At 42.0% G+C, this 19,605-nt stretch overlaps 1 protein-coding gene across 1 annotated transcript in view; it reads left to right on the forward strand.

The window, feature by feature from the left end:
• Positions 1–19,605, forward strand: part of oma1 (OMA1 zinc metallopeptidase) — a 55,950-nt gene that overhangs the window by 12,920 nt on the left and 23,425 nt on the right. The window contains exons 4-5 of the mRNA XM_034179210.1: positions 12,984–13,366; positions 15,749–15,823. Coding sequence (XP_034035101.1) covers positions 12,984–13,366; positions 15,749–15,823 — 458 coding nt within the window. The remainder of the gene's footprint in view (positions 1–12,983; positions 13,367–15,748; positions 15,824–19,605) is intronic.

Consider the following 19,605-nt stretch of genomic DNA (forward strand, 5'->3'; position numbering starts at 1 on the left):
GAAGGAGTGGTCTCGCCCCCTCGTCGGATTTTTATTGTGTGGAAATGGCGGAATGAAAAGGACTTTTTTCCCATCAGAATTTTTTCAGAAGCTGTTAGAGACTGGCACCTGGAAACCATTCGAAAAATTTATCTGGCTTTCGGTGAAAATTTTACGGGCTTCACAGAGAATAAGGACTTTAACTACAGCTTTAAGGACCTCTTTAAGGACGGTCGGTGCGCCGCGCTCCAAGCTACAACGTCGCTGCACAAACCACTGGATCATTTCTAAGCTGATGGCTCTGTGGATACGAGACCGTCGTGTGCTCTTTCTCTGGTTATCACAAGAGCTGGACATCAGCCATTTTCCGGCAGATTTCACTTTTAACAAGAGAATTTATCATGGAAAGCCACGTTGAGGCTTCGCCGTCACGACCGATTCGCTGATGAAGCGAGACAAAGGAACACCTCTGTTTCGAAGTGTTAGAGGACAAGTTGGGACATGTCCAGCTCTCCACAAGTTCTCTTATACTCACTCGACTGGTAAGCACTGAAAGCCGAGATAGGCCCAATTTCATAGTCTTACGAGTGTGCATATCATGAATGCTTGGTTTTGTTGGATTTGTGAGAATCTACTGAATCTACTGGTACCTTGTTTCCCATGTAACAATAAGAAATATACTCAAAACCTGGATTAATCTTTTTAGTCACATAGCACTACTATATTCTTAACACTACCGTACAGTGAGGAAAATAAGTAGTAATAGTAAAAGTAAAAGTGGAGAGTGCAGTAGTGCAAGCCATTCAGTATTTGTAGCAGCAGCACTTTAAGACACTGTGCAGGTGGTGTGATGCTGATAAAGTGAAACAGTGCAGGACATTGTCATGGGCAACAGATATACAGTGAGGAAAATAAGTATTTGAACACCCTGCTATTTTGCAAGTTCTCCCACTTAGAAATCATGGAGGGGTCTGAAATTTTTATCTTAGGTGCATGTCCACTGTGAGAGACATAATCTAAAAAAAAAAAAAATCCTGAAATCACAATGTATGATTTTTTTTTAAAATAATTTATATGTATGTTACTGCTGCAAATACGTATTTGAACACCTGTGAAAATCAATGCTAATATTTGGTACAGTAGCCTTTGTTTGCAATTACAGAGGTCAAATATTTCCTGTAGTTTTTCACCAGGTTTGCACACACTACAGCAGGGATTTGGAAGACCCAGCCATGACCCATCTTCAATGCTCTTACTGAGGTAAGGAGGTTGTTTGCCAAAATCTCACAATACATGACCCCATCCATCCTCGCTTCAATATGGTGCAGTCGTCCTGTCCCCTTTGCAGAAGAACACCCCCAGAGTATGATGTTTCCACCCCCATGCTTCACGGTTGGGATGGTTTTCTTGGGGTTGTTCTCATCCTCTAAACATGGTAAGTGGAGTTGATTCCAAAAAGCTCTATTCTGGTCTCATCTGACCACATGACCTTCTCCCATGCCTCCTCTGGATCATCTAGATGGTCACTGGTGAACTTCAAATGGGCCCGGACATGTGCTGGCTTGAGCAGGGGGACCTTGCTGCCCTGCAGGATTTTAAACCATGACGGCATCATGTGTTACTAATGTAATCTTTGTGACTGTGATCCCAGCTCTGTTCAGGTCATTGACCAGGTCCTCCTGTGTAGTTCTGAGCTTTCTCAGGATCATCCTTACCCCACAAAGTGAGATCTTGCATGGAATCCCAGACTAAGGGAGATTGATAGTCATCTTGTGTTTCTTCCACTTTCTAATAAATAATCATAACAGTTGTTGTCTTCTACCAAGCTGCTTGCCTGTTGTTCTGTAGTCCATCCCAGCCTTGTGCAGGTCTACAGTTTTGTCCCTGGTGTCCTTAGATAGCTCCTTGGTCTTGGCTGTGGTGGACAGGTTGGAGTGTGATTGATTGAGTGTGTGAACAGGTGTCTTTTATACAGGTAACAAGTTCAAACAGGTGCAATTAATACAGGTAAAGAGTGCAGAGTAAGATGGCTTCTTAAAGAAAAATTAACAGGTCTGTGAGAGCCAGAATTCTTGCTGGTTGGTAGGTGTTCAAATATTTGCAGCAGTAACACACAAATAAATTAGTAAAAAAAAAATCATACATTATGATTTCCGGATTTTTTTTTGTTTTTTTTAGATTATGTCTCTCACAGTGGACATGCACCAAAGATGAAAATTTCAGACCCCTCCATGATTTCTAAGTGGGAGAACTTGCAAAATTGCAGGGTGTTCAAATACTTATTTTCATCACTGTATATATATATATATATATACACACACCTATCATCGACATTAACGTTTGTCCGATTGTCCGGGACAAGTGTAAAATGTGATCAGACAAGCAGTAGCTCTAAATCGTTGTCTGACCTGACAAGTGGCATTTTTTTTTCTTTGGTTTAAAACGTTCAAATTCTTCTTGCACCTCGCGAGAAAGCGTCTTTGGTTTTTCCTGCCACTCTCCACGCAGCGGACAATCAGAAAACATGATAACACAGGGTTCTCCCCAGACAATGGAACGACGCCGCGCCACAGTGTTCTGACAGCGCCGTCACACTCTGCACTGCTATCAGGCAGTTTTTCTAAAATACAGCCAGGCTATTTGTGCTGAACTGGCCGCTCCCCTCCCCACCCCACCCCCTGCTGGCAGAGAGCCGAGCAGCGCTGCAGCGGAAAATAAAAACTCTGTCAAAGTCTTCACATAAAACGAGCTCCTTCTGCTTGTATAGCTCCAGAAATTAATTTATAGGCTTTATTTTACAGTTGAAAGCCTTCATGTTTCCAAAGTTTGCTCAAATACGGTGTGAGACTGAAGAGTCTCTCATTCCCTCACAGAGAGAGAGAGAAAAGAGAGAGAGACAGAGAGAGAGGAGAGAGAGAAAAGAAAGAGAGACAGAGAGAAAGAGGAGAGAGACAGAGAGAAAGAGGAGAGAGACAGAGAGAGAGGAGAGAGAGAAAAGAAAGAGAGACAAAGAGGAGAGAGACAGAGAGAGAGAGGAGAGAGAGAGAGACAGAAAAGAAAGAGAGAGAGAGAGAGAAGGAGGAGGAAAAAGTGTTATTAGACATAAAAAGCAGCGAAACAATTTTAATAAATGATCATCTTCACCACACAGCCTCAGTGCAACAGTAAAGTGTGAAAAACTGATTCAGAAAGTTTTTTTCATCCAGGATTCATCTTTAGAAGAGCAGATTTACTCCTTCCAGGGTGCATTTGTTTTCAAATTGTAATATTTCTTAAATTTATTTTTGTTGAAATTTTGTGGAGTGGTTGGAAATGACAAGAGGAGCAAGTGATTAAATTTTAGTGGTGATCCGGATCACGATGCTAACGTGTTAGCATGTCTATGGCATTTTCAATGTTAAATATTAGCAATAAGCAGTTGCAGCTGTCATCACGTTCGGGTGCATTTGTTTTCAAATTGTAATATTTCTTAAATTTATTTTTGTTTATATAATAATCTAATGATTATTATATACAATTTTAGAGAAAGAGACTTAAAGAAATAGATCACTGTGCCAAGGAGGGAATCTCTTCAGGGTCAGTGACCCTATGGCCTTGTTTAGAGAAGTGTTTCATAAATGTTAAAAAATTCATATATTTTCAGTTTAATTGAATAATAAATTGAATTTTGTCTCTTATTTGTTTTTGTCTATAAGCACATGCAATATCAATATCAGTGCTCAGATGACAGTAGCTTCTGGGAAAGGTGCAAGTTAAAATAAACTGTGATGCCAAGCGCTAAGGATACATGCTATCCAGTCACAGCAGATGAAACTTTTTTACTACTGAGCAAACATCATTGTAGACTTTTTTAGGTTCAGTGATTCCACGGTGTGTAGATGTTATGGCGTCAGTGATCCCATGGCCTTGGCGGAGGTTTGCACTCTCTGAGTGCTTCTAGTTGTTGTTGACACCAGATCAAATTACTTGTATGTGAGAACTTACTTGGCAATAAATTTGATTCTGATTTGACAATCAAATCAGTCCAGATTTAGCTCTTGTTCAGACAAGACAATTAGGGGTTATATTGTTTTTTTTTTTTTTTTTTTTTTTTTTTTCAAATAAGTATGCAATTCCATTCAAAAATGTTGAAAAAAAAAGCTAAACTGGCAACATGACATAAAAACTCTGCCTGTCTTACTGGACTAAAGGTACAGTGTGTCATTTTTAAAGAAGAGAGCAAATGTTATGTCCATCAAATATTAATGTGTTTTTAAACTTTTCAATGTTGTTTATTTTTTTTAACATAGACAGAAAAATACAAAAAATAACTTTGATATTACAACATATTACAAGTGTAAATATGTTGTCTATTATTCTTGCTTTCAATGCATCTAAAACCAGTCACAATGACTCGCAACGCGCGCCGCCTCGGGCGATAATTGCCAACAGCACTGCTATACTAAACATTTCTGGGGAGAACCCTGTGTCGTGTGCACGAGACCACTGTATGGAGTGTGCGTTCGTAGCATCTTATTGCAAGATGCTGTGGCGGTAAACATTAGATAATGAACATCGCATCGATTAACAATCTGAATCAATCTGAAGAATATATTGAGCAGAATGTCTTTTCTAAAACCTCAGAAAACGGGCCAGATACCAGGGAAAACAGTCAAACGCAAAGCATCAACCCCTGCAAGTGTAGAAGCTTCAAAGAAGAGGTATGAAGAGAGAGGAAGTTTGTGAGTTGCTGGACACAGGATTATCCGTGGCTGGGGCACAAGGAAGAGGACAACACAATATACTGCCATGTCTGTCGAGATTTTCCTTCAATTGCGGACCAGTAAGTCATTTTTAAATGTTGAAATAAAAGAATTTGATTTGCTTTATCAAAAAACATACGAATTCAGAAAACACAGGACAGAAGCAGATGCATATTGGCATTTACCAATTATTTTAATTTTTTTCCCCAATTATGAACAATTGCAGTAGAGAAACATTATGAGCTATGTCTTGGTTAACAGATTCAAAGGCTAGAGGTTATACATGCAATATGTAATAAAATTAGTTTTTTGGAAATTGAATTTTACCACCCACACAGGAGAGAAGCAATTTATGAAAAAGTGTAATTTCAGGACTTCCACAGTAGCATGCCCCCAGACACCCCTAGGTGACACGCACCAATGGCGTATGTATTGCGTGCCTTTGGCACACTTCACGTGGCTTGGGCCTGCGCCACTCGCTTGTCCGGACCACCAGCTTTTCCTATAGGACAAGTAAACTGCCAGGGTTACTTGTCCTATGGACAAGTACAATAAAAAGCTTAATGTCAATGCCTGTGCATACACACACACACACACACACACACACACACACACACACACACACACACACACACACACACACACACACACACACACACACACACACACACACACACACACACACACACACACACACACACACACACGAAAAACACCTCCGTGTTGATAACCATTTGTAAAATCCAGGCGGCTTTTGATGGCTTTCAGTGGAGTGAGTATATGAGAAATTGTTTAACAGCTGGGCATGTTCCAACTTGTCCTTAAGGCTTCCAACAGAGGTGTTTTTCCTGTGGTGGAGCATCGCGGCGGCTGCGAGCCCATGCTGCAAAGCCGTCCGCACGTCTTTCATTAAAAAAAATCTCCTTTAACAGTGGAATATCCGGATAAAATGCTGAAACCGACTTCTTCTGAAACTTCTCTGTTCTCTCACGACGTCCTGGATCAATAAAGCCTGAAATGTGGAGGTTTTCAGCTTGAAACAGGCTGACGACGGTGCCTGGGAGCGCTGCGTGACGTCCCGCTCTGTGGAAAGTCCTTAAAGCGACAGTATCACCTCAAAATCTCTCATCAGCCGTTAAAATTTTCACCGAAAACCAGCTTAATTTTTCGAACCGATGCCACTTCGATGTGCCTCACAGGTTTAGAAAAAATTTTGATCAAACAAAGCGCCAGTCTCTCAGCAACTTCTCAGACAAACGAATTCCGACGAGGGGCTGGACGACTCCTCCCACAAGGAGTGCTAACAGGCAAATGACGTCACCGACAGGCGTGGAAAAACTCACGCATGCGCACGAGGGTTCAAGCATGTCTGACGTAAAAACATATGAATGAAATCCATATAGTTTTTGAAAAAAATTAAAAGGACCTATACTTTATTGACAGACCTCGTATATACATATGTGGTGGGCCCGAAAGGGTGTAGGCAAAAGCAAAAGCTTGTAAACACCCATCCTTTTAACCATCCATACATTTTCCTCCGCTTTATCCGGAGTCGGGTCGCAGGGGCAGCAGCTCAAGCAAAGCCGCCCAGACCTCCCGATCCACACGCACCTCACCCAGCTCCTCCGGGGGAACCCAGAGAAGTTCCCAAGCCAGCCGAGAAATGTAGTCCCTCCACCGTGTCCTGGGTCTTCCCCGGGGCCTCCTCCCAATGGGGCGTGCCCGGAACACCTCCCAGCGAGGCGTTGATTATCAAGACACACGTGGTGTTAAGGAGCACAGCTAATGAGCTAATTAATGTCATTATAAGAGCACAAAACCAGTGGTGGGCACATCTAACCAAAAAGTTAGCTTTGATAACAGATAATCAACTAACTGAAAAGTTATTGTTTATGAAGATAAACCGATAAACCACCCAAAAAATTATCGGAAGCTACAGCTAATTGATGACCGATAACTTTCAGTATTGTCTCTGGTACACTTGCAGCTGACAAGCTGAATCGCTTCTGGTGATGACCACAGACCCAAATAATAAGTCAGCATTTCTGTCTTTGTGCACCCTGCCCGCTGCTGGAAGCTCCTGTTTACTGTATAGCTTGCAGCAGTGAAGCAGCTGAGAGGAGCAGCAAAGCTCAGTGCTCTACTCAATAGCAGCATCGCCGTGAGACGAAGGTCTTGGAAAATAAAGCAGTGCTGATTTATGGTTTTGATTTATAAATGAAATTAATATGGATAGAATAACTCCATTAATGTCAATTCTGTCATCTGTACAAAGTTAAAATATAACATATATCTTTTAATTTTAAATAACTAATTCTGAAGTTTTGTAACAAATGTGCCTCCGCTAACACTGATTGGCTGACTCATTCATTCTATGTAAAAACCAACATGTGAGGTGTATGTTGGTGTTTACATATAAATATGCTTTTGTAAAATATGCCATTTAAAAAAAAAGGCATTTGTAAAACAAAGCCAAGTTGTGATTTATATATATATATATATATATATATATATATATATATATATATATATATATATATATATATATAGTAGTGTTCAGAATAATAGTAGTGCTATGTGACTAAAAAGATTAATCCAGGTTTTGAGTATATTTTCTATTGTTACATGGGAAACAAGGTACCAGTACATTCAGTAGAGTCTCACAAATCCAACAAGACCAAGCATTCATGATATGCACACTCTTAAGGCTATGAAATTGGGCTATTAGTATAAAAAAAAAGTAGAAAAGGGGGTGTTCACAATAATAGTAGTGTGGCATTCAGTCAGTGAGTTCACAATTTTGTGGAACAAACATGTGTGAATCAGGTGTCCCCTATTCAAGGATGAAGCCAGCACCTGTTGAACATGCTTTTCTCTTTGAAAGCCTGAGGACAATGGGACGTTCAAGACATTGTTCAGAAGAACACCGTAGTTTGATTAAAAAGTTGATTGGAGAGGGGAAAACTTATACGCAGATGCAAAACATTATAGACTGTTCATCTACAATGATCTCCAATGCTTTAAAATGGACAAAAAACCAGAGACGCGTGGAAGAAAACAGAAAACAACCATCAAAATGGATAGAAGAATAACCAGAATGGCAAAGGCTCACCCATTGATCAGCTCCAGGATGATAAAAGACAGTTTGGAGTTACCTGTAAGTGCTGTGACAGTTAGAAGACGCCTGTGTGAAGCTAATTTATTTGCAAGAATCCCCCGCAAAGTCCCTCTGTTAAATAAAAGACATGTGCAGAAGAGGTTACAATTTGCCAAAGAACACATTAACTGGCCTAAAGAGAAATGGAGGAATATTTTGTGGACTGATGAGAGTAAAATTGTTATTTTTGGGTCCAAGGGCCGCAGACAGTTTGTGAGACGACCCCCGAACTCTGAATTCAAGCCACAGTTCACAGTGAAGACAGTGAAGCATGGTGGTTCAAGCATCATGATGTGGGCATGTTTCTCCTACTATGGTGTTGGGCCTATATATCGCATACCAGGAATCATGGATCAGTTTGGATATGTCAAAATACTTGAAGAGGTCATGTTGTCTTATGCTGAAGAGGACATGCCCTTGCAATGGGTGTTTCAACAAGACAGTGACCCCAAGCACACTAGTAAATGAGCAAAATCTTGGTTCCAATCCAACAAAATTAAGGCCTCGCAGATGTGAAGAAATCATGAAAAACTGTGGTTATACAACTAAATACTAGTATAGTGATTCACAGGATTGCTAAAAAAGCAGTTTGAACGTAATAGTTTTGAGTTTGTAGCGTCAACAGCAGATGCTACTATTACTGTGAACGCCCCCTTTTCTACTTTTTTCTACTAATAGCCCAATTTCATAGCCTCAAGAGTGTGCATATCATGAATGCTTGGTCTTGTTGAATTTGTGAGAATCTACTGAATCTACTGGTACCTTGCTTCCCATGTAACAATAGGAAATACGAGGTCTATTAGAAAAGTATCCAACCTTATTATTTTTTTCAAAAACCATATGGATTTGATTCATATGTTTTTACGTCAGCCAAGCTTGAACCTTCATGCGCATGCGTGAGTTTTTCCATGCCTGTCAGTTGCGTCATTCGCCTGTGAGCACGCCTTGTGGGAGGAGTGGTCCAGCCCCCTTGTTGGATTTTCATTGTCAGGAAATGGCGGAATGATTTGGGCTTTTTTTCCATCAGAATTTTTTCAGAAACTGTTAGAGACAAGCAGCTGGAAACCATTCGGAAAATGTATCTGGCTTTCGGTGAAAATTTTACGGGCTTCACAGAGAATAAGGACTGTTACTACAGCTTTAAGGACGCCCCACAGTGGCGCACGGTGCGCCGTGCTCTGAGCCGCCATCGAGAGGCAGAAAACACCACATCATTTCTAAACGGATGGCTCTGTGGAGCTGGGACCGTCATGAGCAATTTCTCTGGTTATCACAAGAGCTGGACATCAGCCATTTTCCAGCAGATTTCACTTTTAACAAGAGATTTTGTCATGGAAAGCCGTGCGGAGGCTTCGCGCGTCAGGATCGATTCGCTGATCGAACGAGACAAAGGAACACCTCCGTTTCGGAGTGCCAGGGGACAAGTTGGGACATGCCTGTCTCGGCTTTCAATGCTTACCAGCCCAGTGAGTATAAGAGAAATTGTGGAGAGCTGGGCATGTCCCAACTTGAGCAAAAAGCAATGCCGTGATGAAGCCTCACAGGATATGTTGTGGCATGTCCAGCTCGTCCACAGTTTCTCAGATAGTCACACGACTAAAAAGCCACCGAAAGCCGTTTGAATCTTCCGAATCGTGCAAGAGCTGGGCGTATTACAACATGTCCTGTGAGACAAACACGGAGGTGCTTTTGTCCCGCGCCATTAGCGGCTCCGTGGCGAATTCCTCCGCTCCTCTTTCCATGACAAAAACTCCTGTAACAGTGGAATGTGCCGAAAAATCGGTATGTCCACCTCTTCTGCCATTTCTGTAGTAGTCACACGACGTCCCGGATCAACACAGCGTTCAGTTTGGAAATGATCTGGTCGTTTCAGCCTGTCGATTGCCGCTCGAAGCGCGGCGTGCCCTCCGCCATTGTGCGCCGTCTTTAAACCGGTTGTAACACTCCTTAATCTGTGTGATCCCCATAGAATCGTCTCTGAAAGCCGTCTGAATCTTCCAAATGGTTTCCACCTGTCTTTCACAGTTTCTGGAAAAATTTGATGCAGCAAAGCTCCAAATCGTTCAGACATTTTCCTCACAATAAAAATCCGACGAGGAGGGTGGACCACTGCTCACTCAAAGCATGCTTACAGGCGAATGACGCAACCGACAGGCGTGAGAAAACTCACGCATGAGCACGAAGGTTCACGCTTGGCTGATGCAAGCGCACATGATTCAAATCCATATAGCTTTTAAAAAAAATAAAAAGGTCGGATAGTTTTCTAACAGACTTTGTATACGAGGTCTGTCCATAAAGTATAGGTCCTTTTTATTTTTTTCAAAAACTATATGGATTTCATTCATATGTTTTTACGTCAGACATGCTTGAACCCTCGTGCGCATGCGTGAGTTTTTCCACGCCTGTCGGTGACGTCATTCGCATGTGAGCACTCCTTGTGGGAGGAGTCGTCCACCCCTCGTCGGAATTCCTTTGTCTGAGAAGTTGCTGAGAGACTGGCGCTTTGTTTGATCAAAATTTTTTCTAAACCTGTGAGACACATCGAAGTGGACACGGTTTGAAAAATTAAGCTGGTTTTCGGTGAAAATTTTAACAGCTGATGAGAGATTTTGAGGTGATACTGTTGCTTTAAGGACTTCCCACGGTGCGAGATGTCGTGCAGCACTCTCAGGCGCCGTCGTCAGCCTGTTTCAAGCTGAAAATCTCCACATTTCAGGCTCTATTGATCCAGGACGTCATGAGAGAACAGAGAAGTTTCAGAAGAAGTTGGTTTCAGCATTTTATCTGGATATTCCGCTGTTAAAGGAGATTTTTTTAATTAAACACGTGCGGGTGGATTGCAGCGTCGGCTCGTAGCCGCCGCGACGCTCCGCCACAGGAAAAACACCTCCGTTGGAAGCCTTAAGGACAAGTTGGAACATGTCCAGCTGTTAAACAATTTCTCATATACTCACTCCACTGAAAGCCATCAAAAGCCGCCTGGATTTTACAAATGATTATCAACACGGAGGTGTTTTTCCTGTGCCGCCGCACCGCGCCGGCTGTGTCCCGACGCGCGGACCCGTCTGCATGTCTTTCATTAAAAAAATCTCCTTTAACAGTGGAATATCCGGATAAAATGCTGAAACCGACTTCTTCTGAAACTTCTCTGTTCTCTCACAACATCCTGGATCAATAGAGCCTGAAATGTGAAGGTTTTCAGCTTGAAACAGGCTGACGACGGCGCCTGGGACTGCTGCGCGACATCTCGCTCCGTGGGAAGTCCTTAAAGCGACAGTATCACCTCAAAATCTCTCATTAGCCGTTAAAATTTTTACCGAAAACCACCTTAATTTTTCGAACCGTGTCCACTTCGATGTGTCTCACAGGTTTAGAAAAAAGTTTGATCAAACAAAGCGCCAGTCTCTCAGCAACTTCTCAGACAAAGGAATTCTGACGAGGGGCTGGACGACTCCTCCCACAAGGAGTGTTCACAGGCGAATGACGTCACCGACAGGCATGGAAAAACTCACGTATGCGCACGAGGGTTCAAGCATGTCTGACGTAAAAACATATGAATGAAATCCATATAGTTTTTGAAAAAAAATAAAAAGGACCTATACTTTATGGACAGACCTCGTATATATGAAACCGGTGTCAAAACAAATAGAACACTGCCATCTACTGGTGCCCAGATGCTTAGTACTTAGGCGACTTCTGCCATGAACACTACTGACCAGTAGGTGGCAGTAGAGACTGAAAACGTGCCAAAACAAAATTCCAGATAATCCTTGTTTGCTAGATTTCAGATGCGTAGAATTTAATAAACGCAAACTGAATTTCAGACATCTTATATATATTACTCTGGAACAAAGACAACAGACAGTGTTTGACATAAGCAAGACATTATTGCATAATGCATAAGCAAATAGGAATTGATTGCAATGATTCCAATTGAAAATAATGGAGAAGCAACTTGGGCTTCTTCTGGCATTTTTACATAAAACAAACACAATAACAATGTCTATAAACCCAGAGAATATATTCACTAGAGTTTTAGGCACAATATACAAAGAGTTTAATGCTGTTGTCCTGTGGAGCCTAATCAGAGCGTTTCAAATGCATTTCTTCTGTCGTGAATGTACTGAAATTACCCATAATGCACCTGGACACAGCGTGTCCACACTAAAACCTTCAAAATTAATGCATTACTTTAAAACTAAAACATACATCTGATATTTTCACTTTATAAAACTTCAGACGTAACGTTAATTTAAATAACTTGTCCAAAATTAGTTTGGTTAAAATTTTAACCATAAGGTAAAATTGTATGCCGCTGGATGATTTGGGTGATATAGCCACAGCTTATCAGTATGGGGTCAAAAGAAATTAGCTTTTTTCTTTTTTGTGACCAGTTCTGCTTAGTCTACTGAGGATAGAGCAGTTTCTTCTGGAACCAGCTCTCCTTTGTTTGCAGAAGATAGAACTGCACATCTACTACAAAACGTTTAACAGGTAGGTACTCAAAAAAAAATAAAAAGGACCTATACTTTACGGACAGCCCTCGTATATATATGTATATATGTGTATATATATATATATATATATATATATATGTATAAGATCAGATCTGGGAACGGGCTGGTGAGACGTGTCATTGCATAGACCATCCTGATTCCATCCCCCATCTGCTGAATGTACCATTTTCACAAACACTCTTATATACAAAATTCTGTTTCGTGTCGACAAACAACGAGGACATGTAAAAGCCCATAGAGATGAGAGTAGTTGTTTTTATAGGCGCTGTATGCTGAACGACCTCCTGACTCTTTATCGTCATCTTGTCATAAAGACCGAAGCAGCAGCAGCTTGTTTGCTGTTTATATCTGCTTGTGAAATTGATGGACAATACATGCAACTCGACATGTCTTTGGTATGACCAAAGTCCTGATGACCTCAGGCACTGTTGTGCTTTGTTAAAGCTTCACAGATGGCTGTTTTTACCCCGGTTGTAAAAGCACATTCTTCTGTGCTAAAAACTATAATGAAGCTATTGGTATTTCAAGACTTTAAATATCCTCTGAGGAAATGCTTGAAGGAGATTTTAATTAGGTGGAGGGAATGAGCATCAATGCGCTGTGTATTACCCACTAGGTGCGCTCTATCGGATTGGCTGTTAAAACCTCTAAATCTGATACTGTGTAAAAGTTCCATGAAAATAGATGAGAACAATCAATATGTTCCAGCTGCCTCTTTCAATTCACAAAAACTTTGTGCCTTTTTTGCCTCCTACCCCACTTTTTCTTTCTTTCGAACCCCAATCTCTTTTTCCTACTCCCCCGCTTTGTCTTCTCACATCCTACCTGGCCCTCTCTTCCAGGCAGAAAAGGCCAGCTTCTCTCACGCAGTGGACATGCTGTCCCTTATTCTGCTGACGGCCATCTGGGCCGTGTGTCCTCGTGACAGCCTGGCACTGCTGGTACAGTGGGTACAGGACAAGCTTGTACAGGTGAGACTGTGTATCATTTCTATGTGCACTTCATCTAATTTGATCACTGCACATTCCCAGCATGTATTATGACCAGGGATGGGTATCCATAAGATTTTATCGATACCATTATCGTTTCTGCTTATCGATTCCCTTATCGATACCTCTTGTGAATTTTCTGTGTATTAAAAGTAGGCTTTACAGGTTTTCTATGTCAACAACATTTTATTTAGTCTTAAAGTAAATAAATATGACATTGGTCACTGGATCCTTTAACTCTGGACATAAATAAACTCTACATGGTGGATCCTTGATCTCTGGACATAAATAGAAATAAAATCTGTAATTTTTGTCAAAAGCATTTCCTTTCAGACATTATTGGCATGAATCTCACTCCATACGTCTGAGCTGAGCTCCTGCTGGCTGTGCTGCAACTCAGCATCAGTGTAATTCATAAAGAACACAGAACGTCTCATTTTGGGAGGAAAAAAAAACATTTTAGTCCATTGTAGTTTCTTGTCTGTATTATGCCGCATTCACACTGGGCGTGATCAGACACTACAAATTCGCGGGGGTCGCGTGGCGATGGACGTGCCTCCTTCACCCGGTGTGTCACTCTGCTTGGGTGGACTTTCGCTGCGAAAATTCGCTCCAATGCATCATCAAATAGGAGGAACGTCCATTCCGCTCGGCATCAAGTCATCATGGCGGACCTTGATCACACGGAGCGAGTTGCTGTGGAAAGCTTCCAATACAGGGAGTATCATTATTTGCTGCAGGAGATGCGTCTGGATGATGGCCGCTTTCAGCGGTCCTTCCGCCTCTGCGGGACCCAGTTTGAGGACCAACTGTCCCGTTCACGTGCGCACATGTAAACAATTAAAAAAAAAAAGAAACGCCGCTGCTTGCTGCAGCTCGCTCTTCCCCACCGAAAACTCTTGTCATAATTGTGTTTAGAAACCAGTCACCATTTGTTTTATTATACATCTGTGTAGTTAATTAATAAAATATTCTCCACAGATGATTCGCTCGCGCGCAAACGTAAGTAAAGAAAAAGAAAGAAAGAAACTCCGCTGCTTGCTGCGGGGCTGCTCCTCGCTCTTTCCTAAAAAAAACTCTGTCATAATTGTGTTTAGAAACCAGTCACCATTTGCTTTATTATACATCTGTGTAGTTAATAAGTAAAATAATCTCCACGGACGATTCGCTCGCGCGGGCACGTAAAATAAAAAGAGAAAGGAACTCCGCTCCCGCTGCTGTGGTGCTGCTGCTCGCTCCAAAAACTCTGTCATAATTGTGAAATAAAGGACAAAAGAGACATAAGTCCTGCTCACATGCTGCTATTAGATACAGGACATGTTCACATCTTCAGTTAAACTCCACATCACTACATATTCAGTCCCTGATTGGTCATCACGGCGCGAAGAGACGAAAAAGTTCAGATTCTTCAATTTGGGGAGGAGGACAACGCGACGTGATGCGACACAATATCGCGCCACAAACGCGCCAATCGCTCAAAATCGCTTCACTCGCATTGCTTCACTCGCGCCAATCTCGTCCCGCTGCGTGACTTGGCGCCAAAACGTGTCGTTCCATAGGGATTACATGGCAACCTGTCGCTGCTGTCGCTCACGTCGCACCCGGTGTGAATGCAGCATTAGAATGTTTGTAAAGCTGCGATTCGCTTTGAAATTATTAATTCCGACCAGACTCCAACGTGACTCGGTAGAGAGTGGTGCAGCATTTAGATCTGTGAGAACGGAATGGAGGACGATTCTTGTTTTTTTTCTCGCAACAAGACAAGAGCCCCAGCTAGTCACTTTAATCAGCACAAAAGTGACTCATGATTGACATTTTAATGGCTTTGAGAGGGGTTAAGAAGTGGAGTTGCCGCTTCTGAAGAGCAGCAAATCAAAGAGCCAACAAAGCAGCAGATCACAGCACTGCTTCATTGGTTCAAGCTTCAAAGCGGAGTTGCACTGCAGAAGTGGTTGATTACAGAGCCACTGCAGGGTCTGCAATCAACGTAGAGAAATGATCATTTTCCTGACAAACACCCCCAAAAACAACGGCTGTTCTGAAGGACCGATAAGGGAATTGTTAAGCAAAAAGGCTATTGATGTCGGTGGATCGAATCATTTCTTAACAATTCCCGAAAAGAACCGGTTCTTGATACCCAACCCTAATTATGACTTTGTTTCATGAGTGCCCCACACTTTTTTGCATATGTAGCAATATAATTTTTGTTGCACATTGTAAAATAAAGAAAAAAACCCTCCACCTAGAAGGTATAAACGTTTGGAAAAGAAAACGTGGGAACCGGTCCCACTCCTTCACACATATGTTCTCTCTCTCTCTCTCTCTCTCTCTCTCTCTCTCTCTCTCACACTCTCTCAATCTTAGCTAACATTTGACCGGCCCTACAGTAGGTCTCTAGAAGCTGAAGCTGACAAAGTTGGACTCCAGTTGGCTGCAAAGGTATCACACTTTTCCTTTTTCCCCCCCTTCAGGAAGTAATGTAATTTTTTTTTTTTTTTTTCTCAGAGGCCTATCTGGTACATCCTTTTACTTTAGTAAGGTTGACCATCTTCCACTGTACTGGAGATGCTCACAAAGCTCCACATTACAGTAGCAGCTTTCTCAGGTCCAAAGATACAGAAGTGGAAGATTTCAGTGGGTAGCTACGCCTACGTTTGATTTGGTTGCTCCAGTGGGTGGTGTTGTGGCAACCCTTGCCCAAGGGCCCTGAGTGATTTTTCTGGTGTGACAGGGATTTGAACCGAGGATCCTCTTGACCACTTGACCATAACCTTCCCAAAGTCCCCATGAACATAATCTGGGAGACAGGTATTATCCCAACACATTAGAAGAACTTGTTTTCCTGCTCTGGAAAAGAGAATGCAACAACTATGAGGGCATTACACTGCTTTCTGTGATTGGTAAGTCGGTATCTACGTCCTCACTGACTGCAAGTCTGAATATTAGCGGCATTTCTACACAGCTCATGTTGAGCCTTGCAAAGCCTTTGATTAATTAGGTGATTAATCAGGGTGGGACATCTTGAAAACCTTTGGGATCTCCAATAAAGTGCTGGTCATCATAGCCAACCACCTACACATTTGCTGAGAGTGCTTCAAGGCTTTGACTTTTTCCCTGTAAATTCTGGTGTTCACCAGGGATATGTTCTGGCTCCTACTCTGTTCAGTCCTGCATGAACTGGTTGTTGTGGAGTCCAGCAATTTGGGGTGCCGTTGTTGGTGAGAAAAGGTTCACTTCTGTTGTCTTTTGACTAGGCTTTGTGACTTCCTGGACTCAGCCTTCTGAAGTGATCTATATATGCAGCAAAAGTCTTGAACTTGTACAGATATTGACTTATCTCATTAATGGCATTCATGTCTCTGGGTCCTCGGGTTTTGAGATTGAGGAACAGCTAGGAAGAGTTTACTGAGTCATGAGGACACTTGATAGAAGTGTTTGATGATGCCAATAACTTTGCAGTAGAGCTGTGCTGCCCAGTTTGGGATCAGCAGGCTACGTTTGGTCCATCTTTCCTATGATTTTGCCTGTGGTGTTGCCCAGCACATTTACGGTAAAAGAGGTCTTCTGCCTAAACTCCAGTCTTGCAGTTAAGTGTCTGTCCACATATTTGACACTTGTTTGTGAGTGAACACTGCCATCTTTTGGGCTTGGAAGAACATCCCCCCCACCACCATCATATTTGAATGAGGATTTGTCGTCAGTATGTCATTAAAAAGGTTATGTAAGGTCTGTCAAGCATTTGTAAACACAGTGTTAATGTTACTGCATGTTTTCATTTTAGCAATTTTTTAACCAAGTTAAAATTTCACTTTTCATTACAAATGTGGACAAAATGGCTGTTTTCAACTTAATTTTCCAAAGCACTCTACATGCACGTTCAGGAAGGTATCTTTACCTTAAAAGATGTTATGCTCAAAGAAATGTATGGATTTGTTTAATGAATGAATGAATTTATTTATTCGACACAGAATAACAACACAGACAATAACAAAACTCATAAAAAGAACAACATACAATGAACCTGTTTGGCTGAAAGGGTGAAGTCAGAAGCAAAGCTTATAAATTCCCTCCCCTTATACCATAAAATATAGAAAGTAAAGAATTTTGTTAGATAATATCTGTGCTAATTCCTTATTTTATGTTAGTGATCAAGTATTTGCTTTTGTTATTTGATTGGAAGTCTCTGAGATTTTGTTTAAAGTTTAAACGAGTTAAGTTTCACTTCCATCGTGCATGTGCCAAGTTTCAGATACAGGGAGGGCTTCCCCTATCTGTGAGAGCCAGTAACATTAGAATTGTGAGAATAAACCACACCCACTGTAATGCCCACGGTGTATAAAAGTGTTATGGAAGCTACGTTTGTGGTACCTTCACAAGATGGACGCTGTCTGTGGGGACCCCGGTCTGGTTTCAACATGATTTTCAATAAATTCAAAATGAGGAATATCAGGTTTTGGTTCTTGGAAAGGGGCAGTATTTTACATAAAGAACCAGGAGAAGTTAAAATGTATACATATATAAATATATATGCTCATAACAACAATACAAAAGAAATGTCCACAAACAATACAACTTTGTCAGTGCACCAGAATTTTAAAACACAACCAAAGAAGCAACAGTGCACAAACATAAGCAACAATGGTAAACCTAATTCTTCAAACTATAACGGGTAAAGAAATTATTTTTCAAAGGATTCAAGGATTCAGAAGAATTTTATTGTCATATGCACAAAGGAACATGTTCCCTGCACAATGAAATGTGTTTACTGCATTTAACCCATCCTAATTGCCAGTTAGGAGCAGAAGTCGCCTTTAGGCGCCCGGGGACCAGCTCCAGATGTATGTCCTGCCTTAGGTCAACAGCAGGGCTGAGCAAACCATGACCAGCCTCATGATGACAGACGACACACACAAACAACACACATAAGCCGGCCCAGTACATGAACACATATAAAAAGCACACACAAGGTAAAACTTGGGAAAGAAAAACCTTCATTGCTGCTGCATTGAATCATGCAGCAGCAATGCAGGAAAAAACCCATCAGCACAATGAAAAATGATCACACACAACAACAGGACGAGAGACGACGACCGAGATTTGTAAGAGTCCAGTTATCAGACAGAACACCCGGAGGCCGCCTTTAGGCGCCATCAACGGCCTTGCTCGTCCGTTCTGGAGGGAGGAAGGGCCCAGCCCTGAACAGTCCACTGTCCACAGTCAACGTCAGAGCTGGAGAAGCTGAGGGCGGGGGAAGACCAGGGGGAGTGAGGCATGAGCGTTGTTCTTCTCCAGGAGGTTTTTATCACAGCGGCCTTGAAGTGCAGCTGTGTTTTGGGAAGCCGAATGAAAATACAGATGAGCAGACGCTTGAAAGATTCCACAGTCTGAGACAGAGTGGTTTCCAATACATCTGAATTAGGTGGTCATTACTGACGATCAGTGCGGTTTTCCAGTGCAGCCATCCTTCCAGAGATGGTTTCCAACGCGCGGTTAACACCCGCCGACTGAGCTGACACTGCCCTTCCAATCGAATCATGTGGGGCAGCCTGGACGGGCCAATTATTGCCGCTTCCACTTTCTTAATTTTCCAGTAAACCAGTGCTATGCCCGCTCCACACAGCAGGAGCCCGGTCACCACCATGCCAAATATATACACATCTTCGACGTCCTCCACAGACAGTGTGTACAGGCACGTGACCTGCCATTTCCTCCAACTGTCCATCACGTAACCCATCACGTGTCCCGGCAGGACAGGTCGGGTCCTCCGCTCCCGAGTGTCTTGTAGAAAAATAGTGTCAATTGCGTTCAGAGACCACTTTAACAGATCCATTTTTGCTGTTTCCAGAAGAGCAAAGCTGGCAGCCTCACAGACAACACACCACAGAAGCAGGAAAGATAAGGAGGGAGGGAGAAGAGAAAAATGCGACCGTCTTGGCCGAGAGCAAGGAGGCAAAAAAAAAAAAAAAAAAATTCAACTAAGTACTAAGTCAACTAAGGTACCAAGTAACTTAATATTATCAGGACAGTTATTCCAAATATTGACACCTTTAATGGAAACACAATGACTTTTTACAGTAGTTCGGATCTTTAGTTACTCAAATAATAATGTCTCTCTCAAATAGTAGTTGGAATCCCTCATTTTAAACAGATCCTGGACATGCTGAGGCAAAAGGGTTGTTTTTTTTACTTTATACATAATTTGTATTGTGATGTAATCAACC

The sequence above is a fragment of the Thalassophryne amazonica genome, chromosome 10 (assembly GCF_902500255.1).
Source record: "Thalassophryne amazonica chromosome 10, fThaAma1.1, whole genome shotgun sequence".
NCBI lineage: Eukaryota > Metazoa > Chordata > Actinopteri > Batrachoidiformes > Batrachoididae > Thalassophryne > Thalassophryne amazonica.